This window comes from Spermophilus citellus (assembly GCF_964194105.1).
Source record: "Spermophilus citellus genome assembly, chromosome: 3".
Lineage (NCBI taxonomy): Eukaryota > Metazoa > Chordata > Mammalia > Rodentia > Sciuridae > Spermophilus > Spermophilus citellus.
The window spans coordinates 216,172,948-216,194,095 of record NC_138184.1 but is presented as its reverse complement, the minus strand read 5'-3'; the positions used below and the strand labels follow the sequence as shown (position 1 = coordinate 216,194,095).

The 21,148-nt window shown below is 45.6% G+C and overlaps 1 protein-coding gene across 1 annotated transcript; it reads right to left on the bottom strand.

Annotated features, from left to right (window-relative positions):
- Positions 1–741: 741 nt before the first annotated feature.
- On the bottom strand, positions 742–5,935 carry TMEM213 (transmembrane protein 213; the record flags this gene model as incomplete). Its single annotated transcript, XM_081288309.1, has 3 exons — positions 742–911; positions 1,806–1,880; positions 5,824–5,935. The coding sequence occupies 3 exons, from the start codon at positions 5,933–5,935 to the stop codon at positions 742–744; spliced, it is 357 nt and encodes a 118-aa protein (XP_081144435.1).
- Positions 5,936–21,148: the final 15,213 nt, after the last annotated feature.

Below are 21,148 nucleotides of genomic sequence, written 5' to 3'. Positions count from 1 at the left end.
AGGCATTGCAAAGTGTCCAAGAGTCCCAGCTCCAGGGAGCCCAAGGCCACCCATGGGAATGGCGAGTAAGACGGGCAGGTCACAGGCAGTGGGACCAGAAGGAGACATTCCTGAATGTCCCAGGAGATGTCGTGAAGGCAGAACAAGGGAGCTGGTGGGGAGAATGGGGGGCACCAGACAGCCTCTGGGGACATAGGAAGGAAGACTGAGAGCTGGAGAGGGCCCGCAGTGGGGGTGATGGAGGAGGGGGCGTGTGGGTCAGGGTGCCTCTCCCATCATCTGCCCTTGACTGAAGGGAGAAAGAGGAGCCAACTGCCTGGTTTTCAAGTGTGTTCTCTAGAAGTCCAAGTCTTCAGTTTCTTGGGCACTCCCTTGGGTGTCCAGAAGAAAGCCCTGGCTAAGAGAGGAGCAAGCCCACAGGACTCCCCCAGCAGAGTTCATGGGGTGCCGAAGACCCTTTGGAGTGGGACTTGAGGACTGGCCGGCCTTGGCTTATTTGGACCCCTCTCTCTTTTTCCTTCCCTTCTCAAAGTAGTAAAGGGGGGTTGGGGACGTAGCTCAGTGGCAGTGTGTAAAGCCCTGGATTTGATCCCCAGCATCAAATTAATGGATGAATGAATGAATAAAAGCAGCTGAGGCTTTAAGGTGAAAGGCTTTAGAACAATGGTGGCTGCCCTCCTCCCGCCCTCTGCGACCCACACAGTGATGGCAAAGGCCGTTCTCAGGGCCGGGACTCTCATCTCATGCTTGCGAGTCCTTGGGCTCCTCTGGAGTCAGCTTCATCAGTTTGTCCACGCAGAGCAGGATGAGGGTGAGAAACCAGAGGCTCCAGCCCACTGCAGCCGCGATCCAGCCGTACTCGTCCACTCCAGCATGGCAGCACCGGGCCGCCTGGGGGCAGAAGTCCACATCTGGGGGACGGGAGATGAGAATGGCAAGCTGTATCAACCCAGCTCCACCAGCTCTTTCTCTAATCTCAGTAAGAACATGAGCAACGTGAGAGCTGCCATGCACCATGCCAAATCTTTACGATTTCCCTTTCATGTTTCTCACAGGATGACAGGCACTATTATTATTAATATCGTTATTTTGGTGCTGCAGGGACTCCTCCAGCAGGCATGCCCTCTACCACCATTCTAGACCCCCAGCCTTGTGATAGGTACAATGACTATTTCCATTTGGTGTGAGTCAATTGATATTGTAACTTGCCCAAGGTCTGAAGATGGCAGAAAGAGAACTCGAACCCAATATAGACTCCAAAGTCATATTCTTGTCACTTCATATGATTGCCTGTTACCTTCTTTATGAATGACCAGGAGTGAACCCATTTGGTCATTGAATGATGGCAGCGTAGAGGGGCCAGGCTTAAAGGAAAACTTCCTACTAATTAGATGTGTTAATGGTGTTTCTTTGTTACCGAGCTCCTGCCACTGGAAATACTCAAGTAGAGAATGAACAGAAATAGGTAAAGGGGACCGAACCAAGTGCCCGTCTTGTTCAGCTTAGCTGATTTTTATAGACTTCCCCCTCCAAACTTCTTTCAAGCATTTGAACCCAGGGCATCTTTGGCTGCCCACCAGGGACTGGGTCATTACAGCCACCTGCACCAAAGACCATAAGCCTGCATTGGGATCAAAGCCAGGACGGCTTTTAGACCTGTTCTGCAGATGGTACTAGGCAAAGCCACCCTGTGCCCAGGAAGCCTGGGAGGCACTTGGTCACCTAACACCAGCCAATGGAAAGTAGGAGGGCTCAAGTTTCCCCCACAGCTCAAGGCCAGCTCTAGGATGAGGGCAGAAGCTTACTGGGGCACTGTTCCAGGGTCCCTGGACCTGGGTGGTGGGTGGTCACGGTTGAGTTGTTGCTGCTGCTGCTGACTTCTGAAAGAAAAGACAGGACATCGTCTCAGGCAGAAGGAAACAGTGTTCCCAGGCGCAGGTTTTGGAATCGTGTCACTCGGTAGTACTGTGAAAGTGTGGCAGAATTTCCCGTGCAGGTATACTGAAGCTTTATGAAGCTAACTCCCTGCTGTAGACTGAACTGTGTCCCTCCCAAATTCATACGTTCATGTCCTCGTGCCCAACGTGACTGTACTCGGAGACAGGGCCTTTAAGGAAGTAATTAAGGTTAAAGGGGTCATATGGGTGGGTCCTGTGCCAGCGTGACTAGTGTCCTCATGAGAAGAGGAAGGGACTCCAGCATGTGCACGGAGGAAGGCCATGTGAGGTCACAGGGAGAAGGAGGTCATCTGCAACCACAAGAGGGAAGCCTCAGGAGAGACCAGATTTGCCGATACCTTGATCTTGGCCATCTAGCCTCCAGAACAATGAGAGAATGAATTCCTGCTGTTCAAGCCCCCCAGTCTAGACTTTTCATTTTGGCAGCCAGCCAGCCAGCGAGGAATCCACTCCCCTTTTCCTATCACTTTATCTTCATTTTTCATTGCCCTTCAGTGACCAAAGGCCTGCTATATAAATAGCTTGCCACACTCTATTTTTAGCTGTGCAAATAGATGTAGCTATAAAAGGGCCTTTCCAGTCTATATTGAAACAATCATGGAACGATCTAGAATGTCTTCCCACAACGACTTCAATTCCTTTCAAAACCTTGACAAGTCAACATTGAAATCTGACCTTGATTCTTTATTCCCGATGATGGTGAAGTTGTTACACAGGCACGTGGTGAGGAACAAAAATTAAACAGTCGTGTAAGTCAGTCCAGGGTTTGGGATTTTGTGTCCATCAGTAGTGAGTATTGTGAAAGTGTTACAGAATTCCCAGTGTAGGTGTCTGTATGCGACAAAGCTAACTCCCTGTTGTCAACTGAATTGTGTCTCCTACAAACTCATTGCCGGGTATGCAGTGCTTAAATTTGTTGTTCAACTTATAAGCAAAGAACAATAATTTTTTAAAAAAGGAGAAAGAAAAAGAAAAAAGAACTTAAGCAGGAATTCTAAAAGAGCCTCTTTTGCTTTTGTCTCAAGGAAGCTGGAAGTTTAACCCTTTCCCATCTGGACAGAAGAGAATACCCACTGGGTTTGGGGGATGGAGAAGAATGTAAGCATGTTGAGAAGACAAGCCACTGCCATGTTCCTTCACAACTGAGAAAGAAAGACAGGGGGCCCACATTGTCTGATACAGTGGCCCCTGGCCACTTGTGGTTATTTAAACTTATTAAAATTAGCTGAAGTTAAAAAGCCAGCTTCCCCGTCACATTAGCCATGTTTCAGATGTTCAATCACCACATGTGGCTGGTGGCCGCCATATTGGAAGCACAATGCAGAAATGGAACATTCCCACCATCCAAGAAAGATCTATTATCACTAATGCTAATTTAGGTAGATCAAACCCAGACATTGATTTTGGAGAACTTTCTGGAAATTATATTGCTATTCAATCTGCATTGTTGGGAATGTAAAAAATCACTTCAAACCAAAACAAAAATGTTTGAAAACTCTCAACACTCCACTGACTGTGGGTCAGCATGTCCTTCAGGTGCCTGTTGTCATAGAGTTAGGAAGAAGGCTGTTTAGCCAAAGCCATGAAATTGCTGCCCAGACTGACTTTATGCCACCCAATCCCTAAACAACTCCTGGGTCCTGCTTAAGGGATGGTAAATTACCTTGATGAAATCTGATTGTTACTGTAAATTATTTACAACTAAATGGCTCAGGGCTTGGTCTTTGTTTTGGAGACATTTATTCCTCAACATTTGAATTTTAACTCCCTTGGCCCTGACTTTCATCTCCCCTCTAAACCTAGAGTAGTGATATTTCTGCCTAGAGTAAGTGAGTGGGGGAAAACGTAGTTAACTGCCAGTATTAGGTTATGAATTACCACATAAAAATGTTTTTTAGTTATATATGGACACAATATCTTTATTTTGCTTATTTATTTTTATGTGGTGCTGAGGGTCAAACCCAGGGCCTCACATGTATGAGGCAGGCGCTCCGTCACTGAACCACAACCCCAGCCCATGAATTACCACTTTTATATATAAAAAATCATTTCACAACAGCAGTTTTATATGGTTCAAACAGAGTAGCTCAGCTAAAAATTCCTAAGTACCTGAATATCACCCTCCTCCCTTATGAGCAGAATAGCCAGGGGCTTGCCCCATTTGGGAAGAAGAACAGCTTAGTGGAGTTACATTTATTATTATTATTATTATTATTATTATTATTATTATTATTATTATTATTATTATTATTTTAGTACCAGGAATCAGCTCCAGGGGTGCTCTACCACTGAGCTATATTTGTTTGAGGGAGATTTTTTTTGTTTTGTTTTGGTACCAGGGATTGAACCCAGGGGCGCTTAACCCCTGAGCCAGATCCCCAGCCCTTTTTATGTTTTATTTGGAGACAGAGTCTCTTTGTTTAGGGCCTCACTAAGTTGCTGAGGCTGACCTCAAACCTGTGATCCTCCTGCCTCTGCCTCGTGGTCATCAACTTTTTTTTTTTTTTTTAACCTGCAACGTGAGCAAGGAACTGTGAGGGTAAAGCAGATAAAAATTAAATAGCCATGTTTGAGGAGGGTGGAAGTTGGGAAATAAGACAAACTTGTTAACCATACTTGCTAACAATCATTGTGTGTGCAATTACCTTTTTTTTTTTTTTTTTTTTTTTTTGTACCAGGGATTGAACCCAGGAGCTCTCAACCACTAAGCTACATCTCCCCCTTTAAAATTTTGAGACAGGGTCTCACTAAGTTGCTCAGCGCCTCTGTAAGTGGCTGAGTCTGGCTCTGAATTTAAGATCTTCCTGCCTCAGCTTCCCGAGCAGCTGGGATTACAGGCATGTTACCACCACGCCCAGCTTATTGTACATTCTTTAAAAGCAGCCATCTCATTTGCTTCTCACAAACAACCCTGTAACTCAGCAGTTTCACTGTCATGTTCTAAACAGGAAACAGGCTCTGAGAAGAGAAGCAATTTGCTCAAGGTCACACACCTAGTAAGTTGGGGAAACTAGGGTGGAAGGGAGACTCGGTGGGTCTGGGCAGCCACACTGAGCCCTCTGGCTGTGGCCACAAGAGATGCTAAGATGGGAGAGAGAGGTGCAGACTTGATGGGGCTTGGGCTTTGAGACTGGGAGAGTCTCTGGGTGCAGGGCAGACAGGGACCTCAGACAAGATCAAAGCTGAAGACAGCAGAAGTTAAGTGAGGACCCCTGCCCCCAGGTGCAGGTCCCCTGGGAGAGTGAGAGGTGGGGCTTAGTCCAGCGCCACAGGTACCCTGGGGAGGCAGGAGAGGGGTGGGCAGTGACTGGCAGCTTCCAGGCTTTGGGAAAGTGGCAGAGGAAGTGCAGTGGCCAGGAAGGACAGGGCTTCAGTAAGGAACGTGAGACCCGAATGTAAGGGAAGACTGTCAATCACACAACCAGGGAGGGGGGGGGGGGCTGGGGGGAGCCGAACAAGAGGAGCCACCAGGAAACCAGCAACCAAATTTATCACTGAAGATCAATTTGGTCCCCTGATAGGTAAGATTCTGACAAATTCTGTGTGTGAGAGAGAGAGAGGAAGAGGGTGCCCACAGAGGTGGCTGCTCCTGTCCCAGCCCAGGAGTTAAGTATTTGATCTTGGTCTAGGCAAACCCAAGACACCCCACCCCACACCCACCCTTAACCCCCTGCCTACTCCTTCTCCGTGGAAAAAGTCCTTTTTCCTCTTTGCTTCCTGCAGGACCAACCCTGGCCAAGGAATTCTCGCCCTCCCCCTCCCCTTTGCCCTCCCCCTCCCTCCTGCTGCTCCCTCCCTCCCTCCCTCCCTCCCTCCTGCCCTCCCCCTTCCTCCGTGAGGCCAAGAATAAAGCTCACAGTTCTACCTGCCCAGCAAGCTGAGTGGAAGGAGGCAAAGCCCAGGCAGAGGAGCAGGGCGGCCCGTGGGGCAGAGGTGAGGTGCTGCGCGTTGCGGAGGGAGGCATCTCCGTGGGCCATGTCTGCAGAGTGCCGGGTGCTGCAGGAGCTGGCAAGCTTCTGCTCTGTGTTTGGGGGAAAAGGGACGGACGGGGTGGAGCCAAGGAAACCTGGCCTGTCACACCTGCTCTCACCTCTCTAGAAGGGAAACCAAACTATGTTGGCTGGGGGAGCAGAGGAGGGGCAGTGCAGGTCCTTCTTCCTTGACATGAAATTTGTGCCCTCTGAGAAAAAAGGGAGGACTGGAGGGGAGATGAGTGTATTTCTTGGAGGGGAGTTTGCTGCCTCTTCCGCTTGCAGGAGTAGTGTGGACTCCCTTCCCAGTCTTGTATTTACTGAGCACCTACTATGTGCTCTGTGCTTTGCTCAAGTCTATGGATACTTGCCCTCCAAATGCTTAAATGACAGACACACATCACTGAAATACAGGGCAGCATTTCAGGAATGAGTTGGGAAGAACAAAGTACTTTGAGTCTCAGCATAAAGAGGTTGCATCTGCGGATGGGATATTTCTTGAAGAAAATGACATCCGAATTGGGCCTTGAAGAATGGATAGAATTTTGAGAGGTGGCGAGGGGAGGAGGGCATTGTGGTTGGGAGTGACAGGTGAGCAAAGGCTCAAAGGTAGGATAGTGCTCAGGGGCTCAGCGGGACCATGGCACAGGTAGGTGTAGGTGAGCTGAGGAGAGGGCGCTGGGCGGATGGAGAGCAGGAGGCTGAACTTCTATATGCAGGGCTGGGGGCTGCAGCGAGGTGAAGATTTTGCACTGAGTAGTGACTTGGAGGGAGTTCTGCCTTCAGCCCAAAGCATGTACAGTGGTCTCCCCTTATGCATGGAGGATATGTCTCAAGACCCCCTGTGGACGCCTGAAACCCCAGGTGGCACTGAACTCCCTCTGTATAAGGTAAAGTTCAATTTATAAATTACAGTAATAATAAAAAACCCAGCAATTATAACAAAATGCTGTACTGAGAGTAATGTAAAACTTATGAATTGTTATTTCTGGAATTTTCCATTCAATATTTTAGACTGAAATTGATTGTGGGTACCTGGAAACCACAGATGGGTGGGGATCACTACTGTGCACTGAACATTCACCCTGTGTGTGAAAGCCATCCGCCTAGTTACTTGAGACTCACAGCTGACGGGGACATGGTCCCTGCCCTGGAGGAGGGCACTGTCCAGCAGCGAGACCAAGCAGGGAAGAAAGAATTTTGATGCAATATGGCAAGACTCAAACATGGGAATCTCCCAGTTATGGGAATATAAAAGAGGGAGGAGCACCTGAGAGGTGCAGGGAAGGGATCTCAGTGAAGTGACATTTGGACTATGTGTGCAGATGCAGCCAGAAAGAGTCCAATGTTTGTAGGGGTCTGCCTGGGATCTAATTCTAGCCCTGTGTCTTATTGACCTGGTGGCCCTAGGCAAGTTACTTAATGCATCCAAGTCTCAGTTTCCTTATCTGAAAAGGAACAGGACAATAGCACCTATCTTGGGGTTTGTTGAATGACTTAATGAAGCATTTCATGTCAAGCACTTAGCTCAGGTTGAGCAGATTCTAATTACTTAGGAACCTTAACCACCATTTTAATAGAAGGATCATCATTGAAAATACCAGAGAAATGGGAGGAAGGCAGTTTTAGGGAATAATAATGTTATTTATACATCAAGTTATTCATATCCTAACTTGATCCTCCAAGGACTTAAGGAAGCATACCTGCAATTAATCTAGCTAGATAAAATTAAGATCAATGAGAAGAAACGAGGCAAAGAGAAATTTAGGCTAGAAAGTAGAAAATAGGTCCATGAGCAAGTTCAGAGCACGGAAGGCCACATGTGTTTTCTGAGCTTCTGGTAGGCAGCATGAAGAGGGTCACAGGGTTGCACAGGTGATTCATGGACTCAAGATGAAAAACCACAGCGACAGCTCTCGTTACCTCCCCATTAAAAAATCCCAGGATGTGTTTGATGTGAGCAGAGCATGTCCCTCCAAAAAGATGAGAGCCAGGGATTTTAAATGACCCTGCGGTGGGCTGTTGTGGAGGTGGTGTGAATAGCAGCTGTGACCTGAGCTGACTGCATCCTACCAGATCCTAGCCACGATACTTCTCTGCCCACAGAGGAGATGAAGGGGAAGGATAATGTGCATCTCCTCCTTTCTTTTCTGTTATTGCTATTTGATTTGAGACTTTGAGATTAGCTGTTTGCAGAACAATTAAAAGACAAACATTGTCTTTATCAACAGATGAAAGTACTTGAACTTGACCTCTCTGGTAACTCACTAATTCCCCAAGAGAGCCTCAAGGCGACTCTTTCACAAACATCTCCAGTATCAGTGTTTTCAACAGGTCCACAGCTGAGAACTCCCTGAGCAGTTACTCTGTCAGTGAGCCTCTCATGCATTTTGCATTGGTTTACTTTGGAGGGTGGACCAGGAAGTTGTGTTGTTCAAAGCTAGACATTCTACGGGAACATTCTCAAGATTTTTTTTTTTTTTTAATGCTTGAGATTGGCATTGGGTTACACATACTTAAAAAAAAAAAAAAAGTCCAGGCTAATAATATCTGTGACCAGGCTCCGTGGTGCAAGTTGGAGTGGGGTAGCTGAGAGGGTGAGGTTCCAGGGCCTTCACTGTCCCCAGTGTCATCTGTGGTTCCTGATGAAAGCAAGGACAGAGTGTTTCCTGTTAAAAGACTGAAAACAGCCTGTAGCCTGCAATGGCCAAAGTCTATGAAGGATCTTCCATGCCGGAGACACTTCCTTTGTGATTCCCATAGGCCCCTCTACCACCTGTCCATCTCTGGCCTTGAACTTGGGGCATTCGTCTTCATTTAATTCAAAATTCATTCAGAGGAGGATCGAGGCCCCAAACACAACGCTGCCTCTTCCTTCTGATCCCAGGTGGGATTGATGGTTTTCCCCTTGTGGCTTTATCAGATGTGTTTTCACAAAATAATGTCAGGCTCTGGATGCCACGAGCTGAAGCATCAGACCTGGACTGTGGGGCCCCGAGCGTGTGGAGTTTAACCTCAGTCATTACCACCCAGGGATGGGTGTAGACTTTGGAGAGAATGAGGGATGCCTATGTAAGAAAAATAGAGAACTCCGGAGTCCCACCTTCAGACCCTGCCACAGTGTTGATAAAGGCAGCCAGGAGGCCTGGAGCCCACCATTTGGAACTGTGTTTGGACAGATCTAGGGCAATTCATTCAACTTGCTTTCCATAATGGCAATGGGAGGCGGCCCAGATGGAGGAGGGATTACCCAAAAGGAGGGAGCCTCCTGAGGTTGAGGCTGTCTTCCTCCTGGGCTATAGATCTCCTTCCTGCCCCCCTTCTCAGAAGTGTGTCTTACTTTACACACATGAGGGGCTCTTCTAGTTCTCTCTGCCTGTGTGTGGTGCTGGGGACCACGGCCTGTACCCCAGCCTAGCTTAACTGCGTTGCCTTCTGCAAACATACTCCATTGATTTCTTGTTTTGCTACTTAAGAGCCACACTGGATGTAAAATTGTGGATGTGTAACCGACGTGATTCTGCAATCTGCATTTGAGGTAAAATTGGGGGTTCATAACCCACTTCAATCTAATGTATGAAATATGATATGTCAAGAGCTTTGTAATGTTGTGAACAACCAATAAAAAAAATTCAGTTGGATATATTAGAAATAAAATATATTTCATACAATAAAAAAAAAAAAAGAGCCACACTGGGAGCCGTGGTGCACCTCTGTAATCCCACTGACTCGGGGGCTGAGGCATGGGGACCACAAGTTCAAGGCCAGCTTCAGTTACATGGTGAGGCCCTAAGTAACTTAGTGAGACAGTTTCTCAAAATAAATAAAATGGACTCCTTGTGTAGTGAGCAGTACTAAGGGAAAAAAAGGGGGGGGGGCTGTCACTGAAGTGCACACAAATACAGAATGGTGACACCTTCCTGGTGAATTGAAGCTTCCATAAAACATCACCGTGTAATACCCCAGGTTACCTCAAGTAGCGCTTTTGACTTTCAACTTTCCTAGATCCTTGTGGAGTTTCAGCTGTGTATCTTATAAAAAATGTATATAGTGTTGGATTTTTTTTTTTTTTTAGAAAATCTTTATTTATTTATTTATGTGGTGCTGAGGATTGAACCTAGTGTCTCGTGCATGTGAGGCAAGTGCTCCACCACTGAGCTGCAACCCCAGCCCCTACGGTGTTGGATTTTTAAAACCCACAGTCTGATGTTTTTATGAATACTTGATCTATTTATATTGAATCTATTTACTGACACATTTAGCTTTAAATCAACTTACCAGAGGCTCTCCAGCATTCCCATCTGTCTTATGCTCCTTTTTCTTTTTTTGGGGGTAGAGGTACAGGAAATTGAACTTGGGGGCACTCAACCACTGAGCCATATCTCCAGCCATTTTATGTTTTATTTTGAGACAGGATCTCATTACATTGTTTCGGGCCTTGCTAAATTGCTGAGGCTGGCTCTGAATTCGAGATCCTCCTGCCTCAGCCTCCTGAGCCACTAGGATTATAGGTGTGCACCTATGTGCCTGGCTCCTTTTTCCTTTGTTCTCACTATTTTGGGATTCTGTTTTTTATTTTTTCATTTTTTTTTAGCGGCTACAACATAACATCCTTGACATCAAATATATTAATTGAATATATTTCTTCATCTTCATCTAATATATTAATTGAAGACCTGGAACTTAATTCTGTTTTCCCACTCCTGGTTTTTAGTCTTTCTTACTACATACGTTCAACAGCTGCTTCTCAACTTCTGAATGGGTTATGTCCTATTAAACCATGTAAGTCGAGAATACCATAATTTGAAAATCGATTTTACCCTAACCTACAGAACTCCCTAGCTTAGGGACACAGTACACTGTGGAGTGTCCATCACTTCTCCTCTTGGCCTGGATTCCTGACGTCCAGCTCTCCAGGAGTGTCCTACGACATAGGGTATAGTCCAGGAAGAGATCAGCACGTACCCTCCCAAGATGGTTTCTACCGAATGCACAGTGCTTATGTGCCATCATAAAGTTAAAAACATGCCACACCTCTTAAGTCACCATTTATATACATAGTTACCATTAAGTCATTATTGTTCCTTTATAAATGAAGGTTTATTTAGATCTATCCACATACTTATCAATTTATCGTTCTCAATTCTTTTCCATGTGACTGGTCTTTCAACTGATGGCGGCCCTTCTCTATGAAGAATAGCTTTTCGTATTCCCCCACAGAGTGCCCAGTGCTCTCAGTTTTTGCTTATCTGCATGTCTTTATTTTTCCTTCACTCTTAAAAAACATTTTCATTGGGTCTAGAAATGAAGGTTGGCAGAAATATTCTTCTAGTGCTTTAAAGATATCATTCTAATTTGTGTGTGTGTGTGTGTGTGTGTGTGTGTGTGTGTGTTACTGGGGACTGGACCCAGGTGGGCTCTACCATTGAGCTACATCCCTCACCCTTTGTATTTTTTGAGATGGGGTCTTGTGAAATTGTTTAGGACCTTGATAATTTGCTGAGGCTGGCCTGCAACTTGGAATCCTCCTGCCTCCGCCTCCCGATTCAGTGGGATTCCTGGTGGGTGCCACCGTGCCCAGCCACCATTCTGTTTCTTTCTATCCACATTGTTTCTGTTGAAAACTGTTGGCCCTACTGGTGCAGCCTTGTAGATAACTTGTTTCTTTTTCTTCTTTGGTCATCTTTAACATTTTTGTTTTGGCTTTGGTTTTCAGTAGTTTTACTCTAACGTGCTCAGATATAAATTTATTTGTCCCACTGGAGTTTGTAGGCAATTGAATATGAAGCTTGATGTCTTTCAGAAATTTTGAAAGGTTCTCAGCCATCAAATTCTACTCCTGTCTCCTTCTCGTCTCTCCTTTGGTGACTGCAGTTATACACAGAACTTTTGCCTGTACCCTCTAATTCTTTCTTTTCCACTTTTTTGTTTTCTTGTGCTTTATTTTGGATCTTTTTCTCCTATCTAGATAATCTCTTGTCATCTGTATCAAATCCACCTTTGTAACTACCCATTGGATTCTTTTTTTTTAATATACCTTTATTTTATTTATTTATTTTTATGTGGTGCGGAGGATCGAACCCAGAGCCTCGCATGGGCAAGGGGAGCGCTCTACTCCTGAGCCACACCCCCAGCCTCCCACTGGATTCTTAATTCCAATTATTCTTAATTTCAGAACTTCCATTTTATTTTTTGAGAATATATGATTATTATCTACAAAGATATTTGGTTTCTATTTTTCATCTTCACAAACAGAGTGAATACAATTATTTTAAAATCTGGGTCTAATAACTTCAACATCTGCCACCTTCTCCCTCATTGGTGTTTCTATTGTCTATTATTTCTGCTGGTTTTTAATCATGTAGTTATGTTTTCTTGTGAACCTGGTTATTTTTTTGTTGTGCTCAAAATTGTAACTCCATGCAATTGTTCATAGTACTAACTTGAAATTTAAGGTGATCTTCCTGTAGAAATAATTTATTGTAGTTGTTCTTTAATCAGATGCTTGGGGGCAACCCAAATCTGCCATCATGTCAATCCAGGCTCAGCAATTATGATGATTTATAGCTAAGTGATAGGCTTTGTAGGCCTCAATTTATTTTGGTGACCTTTCATCCTAGGGTGCAGCCCTTTAGAGCTTCTTTACCCAAGGAAGTTATCAGAGATGAGATGAAAAATGTGCACCCAAGGGTCTCCATTTCAACATTATAGTGTTTATAAAAATGAAAGCTTAGACCCAGGTGCAATGGTGCATTCCTGTAAGCCCAGCTACTCTAGAAACTGAAGCAGGAGAATCGTTAAGTTCAAGGCCAACCTGGGCAACTTACCAAGACCCAGTCTCAAAATAAAAAGATGAAAAGGGCTGGGATGTGGCTCAGTGGCAGAGTCCTTGCCTAGTATTTGTGAGGCTCTGGGTTCAATCCCAATACCACAAAAAGAAAACACACCTAGGAGCAGCTTATAATGGATTGAAAGGTAGTTATTAAACACAATGTATCTGTGGTGAAGGTGTAGCCTAGCATGTGCAGTGTCCTGGGTTCCATCCCCATCATCACAAAGGGAAAAAAATCAAGAATAACATTGAATTATTGGGGAAACACAAACTGTATTATACAAGGCATTAAAAATATTTGTCTACATATCCAGTATAATTTCATTTTTGTAACACCAAAAAATGTTTGGAAAACATCCTATCAAAATGTGATGCTACAATTTTGGGTGGTTTTTATTTTCTTCTTTTTACTTCTGTCTTGTCTTTCAAATTTTCTATAGTAAATGTTTAATACTTTTGTAATGAAGGAATAAAATTAAGTTAGTACATTTTTTTTAAAAAAAGATAGTTTCCTAGAAGCCCCTCCCCAGCTCTGTAAATCTCAGGATGAAGAAGATCCTGACCCTCTTTTGTGTTCTGGGTTCTGTGGCAAGGAGATGGTGCTAATCAGTGGACTTTGATTTTGGTGATGAAGTTTGGTGATGGTATGACTAACCTGACATTTCAAATTGTGTTTTAATAAAGCAACAATGTAAAAGAAAAAGAGAGAGAGAGAGAAAAAAAAGATTGTTTCCCAGGAGAGCCATACAGCCACCTTGGACAGGTAGATGGCACTCGTTAGTGTCTGTTTCATTGTCTGAGAGCATTTTTTAATGTCAAGGAATCTTTTCTTCATTAAAAAAAAAAAAACAACAACCTTAACTTTCAAGTTGCAGATGGTGCATAAATCCGCTTGCCAACAGTCTCTGCTCTTGGGGTGCTAAAGGTCTACCATAGAAGGCGCAGGAGCATACAGGAATGTTCAGGATGTAAAGATGAGAAACGAAGCCAAAGGCAACCGGAGAATGGCAGCCAGATCTTGATGTTGGAAAGAAACCTCAGAGGACGTCTGGCTTAATCCTTAACCTGGCAAGAATGCCCTAAAAAGAGAGGGATCTGCTAGAGTTTGGGATGGCTGCATCTGACCGGTCCTGCCTCTCCAGGTTGTTACTTGGACTGCTGCTCAAGTGCCTCAGGTGACTGGTTTCTCACTAATTTTTAAGGAAGCCAGCCAGTTCCTGTAGGGGACAGTTTTAATTGCTGGAAAAGTTAGTGAGTTACTAGCATCAAACGGGCAAGGGCATTTTAAGGTGAAGTTCACAGACCACTCGAGGAAGGTCTCTTCTGTGATTGGCAGTTTCGGGCTCCCAACAAGTGCCAGTCTTGTCATTTGGGCAAACTGTTCTGTTGGCACAGCAGTGCTTGTGGTCAGATTCATCTTTTGTTTAGTAAACAGAGATGTGTGTTCTCAAAGAGTAACTTTGAGCTAAGGTTTTGGGGAAATAAGGTCCATGTTTATGATAAACACTCAGCCAGTTTTCCTTTCCAGTTTTGTCCCCATGAAACTAAAGGAGACCAGACAGCCACTCAAGATGGCCGGCCTGTCTTCCGGGCACCTGACTTCTTTCCTACGGCGTCTTTCTGGCCTCTGACTTTCCTTTGCTCTCTGGTTCTCTTTCCTCCATCTTCTCTTGTCCACGCTGTGCACAGGCCCCAGGGGACACAGAAAAACCTGAGTTGGGGATCCTGGATTCCAGTTTCCACTTTGCCACTTTCTATGTGACCATTGAGAAGTCCCATAACCTTGGTCATGGGGCTACCCATGAGATATGGTGGGGACTCTCTGGGTTGGGGGAAGTCCCAAAGGGGAAAATTCAGGGGAGTGGTGCCTTCAATCGTTTTTTGTTTTGTGGGGTTGGGGGGGTTCCGGGGATTGAACTCAGGGGCACTCGGCCACTGAGCCGTATCCCCAGCCCTATTTTGTATTATTTAGAGACAGGGTCTCCGTGAGTCGCTTAGCTTTTGCTGAGGCTTTGAACTTGTGATCCTCCAGCCTCGGCCTCGCTGGGATTACAGGCATGTGGCACTGTGCCTGGCCTTCAATCATTTTTGAGAAGACCTTTGTCTAGGGTCCTCAGAACTCACTGGAGGTGATAAGAGATCCCCAGAGGGCCTTCGTTCTGCGTGGCACCTGAAAGTAGAGGGTGGTAGGGACAGCATGAAATGAAAAGACCCCAAGTGTCAGGATTTTTATGTTCTGCTTCCAGCTGTGTCACCAGTTAGCTGTAGGATCTCATGTAAATATGTCACCTCACTGGGGTTCTGTTCATCTCTAACCTAGAAGAGTTGGATTGGATGTTCTCTAAGTTCTCTTCCAGTGGTACAATTCCCTACTCAATGCAGGACTTTTTTCATAGCTTTATTGAGGTAAAATTGAAGTATAATAAAATGCACATATTTGAAATATGCAATTTGATCAGTTTTGACATGTATGCAACCAGTACAATCAATATAAAAAAGCACTTCAATTACTTTTTAAAAATTCGAAATCTTACAGATGTTTCCTGCATGATTTCTGACATTAGAAACCAATCACCTTAAGATATATAGAACCCCACCCCCACATGTCAACTATTTCAAAATTAAGTGGCGCACTTATGGGCTAGGGATCTAGCTCAGTTGGTAGAGTGCTTGCCTTGCATGCACAAGGCCCCGAGTTCTAATCCCCAGCACCTACACTCATACACACACACACACACACACACACACACACACTAAGTCAAAATTAGATAGCACACTTATAAATATATCTCTCAGGTCAAGGAATAAAAGTAAATAAAAAGTGCTTTGAACTAAGTGACAATAAAAGCTTAAAATATCAGAATATCTGGGATGAAACAGTATTCAGATGAACATTTATATCTTAAAGTACTTGTATCAGAAAGAAGCTAGATTGACAATCAAATTATTATCAAATGAGGTAGTAGGAAGGAAAAAAAGTAGGAACAGAAATATATGAAATAGAGAAGAAATAAAACAGCCAAATGTTGGTAAAAATCAAGCAAGTCTAATCAAGGAAAAGACAAGAACACAAAAATTAGCATCAATGGAAAGGGAACTATCAAAATAACCCTTCATATGCTGGCATATACTAAGGTGACTATGATTGCATGCCAATATATGCAATTGCTTATATAGCGTGGTCTATATTAGAGAAGGATTCATTGCTTCAATGCAGGATGTAAAATAGAAGTAAAAAGAGAAATGAGCTAGTAAATTTAATTTTTAAAAAAGAAGGTAGAAAGTTGACTGTAATCCCAGCATCTCAGGAGGCTGAGGCAGGAAGATCACAAGTTTGAGGCCAGCCTCAGCAACTATTGATATCCTGTCTTCGAATAAAAAATAATAATATTAAAAAAGGGCTGGGGGCGTGGCTCAGTGTTGGAGTGCTTCTGGGTTGATGTGCAGTACCACCTGCATCTAAGCAGGCATACATAAATAAATAAAGTAGAGGTGGAAACTGAAAAGAAACTCAACAGTGTAGTTTACGGTCAGTATTATCACGGAAAGGCAGATGACTGGGCAAGGGCTTCAGGTGTGAAGCTTAGAGAGACTGTGGGTGAATCCATCAGAGACCAGCTCAGGTCTGCTCTCTGTCAGATGACCTGTTCTTTGCCTTCATCTGTTTTCCAGTTGCTGTGTGAAGTGGCAAGTGAGGAGACAATGAAAGCGACGTAAAGCAGCTCTGCTCTGAAGAGGAGGAAAGAAACAGCCCCCACCAAGGTCTGGCCAAGAAGCCGGCGGAAGGGCCCCCGGGGAGGAGACTCTGCTAAGGAGCCAGGTAGCTGTGGACTGGGGCGGGAGCTGGAGGGGCAGGAGGCTGAGGAGGTGTTGGAGAGAGCCACCAGGGGTGTTCTGTGCGCCAGGGAAGAGAACTGCAAACAAGTCAGGGTCAAATGGACGCTGGATGGTACCAGTGCCCAGAGTCATATTGCTGGAGGGAGCCAACTTACATGGCAGGGGTGATCCTGGCTCCAGCGAACATAATTTCCATCTCTATGTGCTGATACATGAACTCAATGACAGTGTTAGTGTCAATGAATTGGAGAGAGAGAGAGAGAGAGAGAGTGTGTGTGTGTGTGTGTGTGTGTGTGTGTGAGTAGTGAGAAAGTTGAATGTGAGTTCCTCTCTTTTTAGCAGTCTCAACTCATTCTCTTCTGTCCTGGGCACCTTCTTATAGTGTAAAGAATCATGAATGGTGGGGTCAGTGTCTGGCCAGTGGTGCACAGGGTTAGGCTCAAGTGCATGAGAAAATTCACTGTTTGGAATTGGGGATGTAGCTCAATGGTTGAGCGCTTGTCCAGCATGTGCAAGGTCTTGGGTTCAATTCCCAGCACTGGAAAGGAAAAAAAAAATTAATGATCTGAATGTTAATGTGGCTGAAAGTGAGTTCAGAAACATTGGGTGCCATTTTTAGAAAAGTTGCGTTATTTTTCCAGCTAGATTATGATTTTTGGATTAAATTCCTTGCAAGCATTTTAGCTTGCTTTCTACTTAACCCCTTTCATTTTCTAAATGATGATGATCTCCTGTAAGTTGATCTGTACAGCTGAACCTGTGCTTATGCACAGTATCTTCCTAATCCTGGGTATGAGCATCTGAGTGAGGGCACAGACGCCCTCTGCATGAAGCATTGTCACTTGAAAGCTTCGGGGGCAGCACTCTCTCTCAGCTCTGCAACATCTGTTTTCCAGAAAGTCCATGGGGGCAGAAAGGGCCTCACAGAGACCTTCAAGGACAGTGTGAAGTGGTGACAATTGGCAGCATGCCCCAGGCTTGCCTAGAGAGGAGGAACTGTGGTATCAAACCCCCAAATCAAGACCAACAATTTTTGGGGTGATAGGAAAGGTTGCTCCAGCTCTATGACCGTGATTTTTCTTCAGTCCTAATGCTTAGACTTAACTGTTCTTTTCCTTCAAAGTACTGATTTAGTTGGAAAAAAAAAAGTATGTGTGTGTGTGTGTGTGTGTGTGTGTGTGTGTCTGTGTTTAATGATTAACAGGAGAATTGTTGCCTTTTTTAAAAGTCAGTGAAGCAGTTAAAGGAGCAGGAGTGTACTCTCTGGACGTGGGCAAGTCGTTTGGTCTCAGGATTGGAGGAGCGGGGCTGGGCTAGGTCTTCGTTTCTCACAAGTCACAGGAACTCCTTTTTGGGGCCGGGCTGTGTTTGGTTCTGGTTTTTCCTCCTTTCCCTCTTCCTTCCCTCTGAGATCGACAGTGCTGAGTGTGGGAGGTTTACTTTGATTTGGAGACACTGTCCTGCACGGCCGGCCGACATTTGTCCTGTCCCTCTTTCTGAGTTGGTGATGCAGGAAACGTGGCCCACGTGGAATTGAGCCCAGGCAGGAAGCAGAGGGCATCTCTGCAGGGTGCCAAGGGAGGGTGTCAGATGTCTGTAATGGGCAAGGAGGAGTGGGGGTTCCTGTTTTGTACCAGGAAAGTGAAGTCCACGGAGTCTTTCGGGATCATCTGCAGTCTCTCTCTTCCCTTGAGAGAAACCCTCAAACCCTCCCGCGATGCTTCGTTTTCTCTTCAGCTACTGCCCTCCCCACCTCTTTCTCTTCAGCCTGATATTTTTTTAATCTCTTTTTTTTTAAAGAGAGAGAGAGAATTTTAATATTTATTTTTCTCTTTTTGGTGGACACGAGGATCGAACCCGGGCCGCACGCAGGCCAGGGCACTACCGCTTGAGCCACATCCCCAGCCCCTTCAGCCTGATATTTTGAGAGAGAGGTCTGTCCTCGATTCCTGCACCTATCTTTTCCTCAGCAGCCACTGACTCCCTGACTCCTGGCTTCTTTGAATTCTGCCCCCTTCTCTCCATTGAAGTAGGTCCACTGGTCTCCAGTCACCTCCAGATGCTCCGAGTCCTCTTCAGGACCATCCATGACTCCTTCCTTCCCTCTCCTCCCTCCCTCCCTCCCTCCCTTTCCTTCTTTCTTATGGTGCTGTGGGTGGGACCCAGGGCCTGGGACATGGCAGGCAGCTGCTTGGCCTCGGAGCTGCACCCCAGCCTCACTCTTCTCCTGAGTTCTCATCCCAATTAGCCTCCTCTCTCTGCATCTTGCTGTCTCCTCTCTGCAGTCCTGAACCTCGGAGTTCCCTGTTCTCAACTCGACCCCCATCACTTCCCCCCTTCTCATAGGTTGAATCGTTCCCTGTCCCCCAAATTCCTATGCTGAAGTCTTAACCTCCAGTATCTCAGAATGTGAACTTATCTGGGGACAGGGTCTTTGCATAAGAAATGAGTCAGATGAGTTCATTCTATAATAGGGTGCTCCCTAATCCAGTAGGACTGTGTCCTTATCATGAGGGGGGATTTGGTCACAGGGACTCACATCTGAAGGTCAGGCAGAGACTGGAGCGAGGTTTCCATAAATCAAGGAGTACCAAAGATTGTTGCAAGCCACCAGGGGTCAGGCAAGAACATGGAACAGATCCTTCCTCACTGTCCACGAGAGAAACTAACCCACCAACACCTTGACTTCAGACTCCAGCCACCCAAAGTGTGAGCCGGTACATTTCTGCTTTCTAAGCCACCGGTCTCTAGTATGCCAGGGCAGCCCTGGACACTAATACCCCCTCACTCTCTCCCCGGGCTAGTGGTTCTCCAGTTTGGCTTCATGGCCCTTTATCCTGTTAAAATCTGAGGTCAAGGCAAAGATGGCCTCTCTCTCTTCTCCTTTTTACGATCATACGGGAAGTCCTAGCCAATTCCCTCAGACCAGAAAACGAAAGAAGAAATTAAATTACCTTTGTTTATACAGATTACTTCTCTTTGTAGAAGATCTGAAAGAATCAAAACACACACACACACACACACACACACACACACACACACCCTCCTGGAATGATAAATTTTTATATAGAAAATCCTTTTCCCCATCCCTGTGTACATGGCTCCCCAGAAGCAGTTTTCTTCCAGCTTCCAAGGCCCCCAGCACACCTTCACTGTCCTATCTCAACTCTCCACCTCTGGGTCACAGTTTAGTTTGCAGAGACTTTAATCACCTTTCTCTTCCATAGGGTATTGCCTTGGTCTGCGACATTGATGACATCATGCCCACTGGACCTGGTGAGCAAGAAATAGCACCTAGTGTAGACTAACTGATAATGCATTTGCATATTGGAGAGCAGGAAATGAATCAGACTAGAGTTCAGGGGTCTTCTACCTCTGTGAAATTTCTGGGGGTCCAGTGGTATAGGGCATGTGGAGCTGAGGCGAAGGGCAAGTTGCACGTGACCCCTCACGGTGATTGGTGAGGCTTTTGGAATTCTGAAGGCAAAACAGTCCTCATTTGGGAGTGTTGCTCCGCTGATTTACCATTTGGTAAACTTTAGTCTCGAGTGGAGCCTGGAGTAGGAGAAGGCTCTATGACAGGCCCACACTGCTGTGCAGGCTGGTGCACCACTCGGGTGGCATTAGTCAGATTCATCTGGTATTAGCCAGATTAGCAGCAGACAGGGATGCCACCTGGAGCCTTTGGCAGGTCCCCACTAGGTGAGTAGCAGTATGGGCCCTTAGGACTTGGAAGCAAGGCTCTGCCATTATCCACAAGCCAACTACTTTCCTGTTAAGAAGAAACTCTTGGCCTGTTACTAGGCCTCAGCAGAGGCTGAAGTTTGACCATGGTCCACCAAGTGGCCTGGAATGAAGCTGCCTGCTCCATGTAATGACCTGAGTATGACATGACTCACTGAACCATGAAGTTGGGCATGCACCGCCACATCCGTCACCAAACAGAAGTGGTGAAGACTGGTATGAGAGGCCCTGAAGTCACAATGACACAAGGCAGTGTCCCAAATGCCCCAGGACCCCACTCCTACAATGCTGTCTCCCCTCTCTCAGCCTGCACCTGTGGCTTCGCAGGGGGGGTCCCTGGTGATCAGCTGACAGAGGAAGGGAATACCTAAACCTGGTTTACAGACGGTTCTGCACAACATGCAGACATCACCAGAAGGGGACAGCTGCAGTGCTATGGCCCCTTCTCTGGGACATACTTGAAGGACATTAGTGAAGGGAAATCTCGAAGGGCTGAACTTTGAGCAGTGTCTCTAGTCAGTACTTTGCATGAAAGGACAAATGGCCAGAGGTGTGACTTTATCCTCTGGCAGATTTGGCTGCATAATCCAAGAGACAGAAGGAATATGATTTAAAAATTAGTGACAAAGAAATATGGGGAAGGGGTGTGTGGCTAGACCTCTCTGAATGGGCAAGAAGCATGAAAATATTAACATCCCATCTGACTGCTCACCAAAAAGTGACCTCAGTGCAGGTGGATTTTAATGATAAAATGGTAGGATGACCAGTCAGCTCTGTCCCCAGCCACTCTCATGAACAAGTGACCA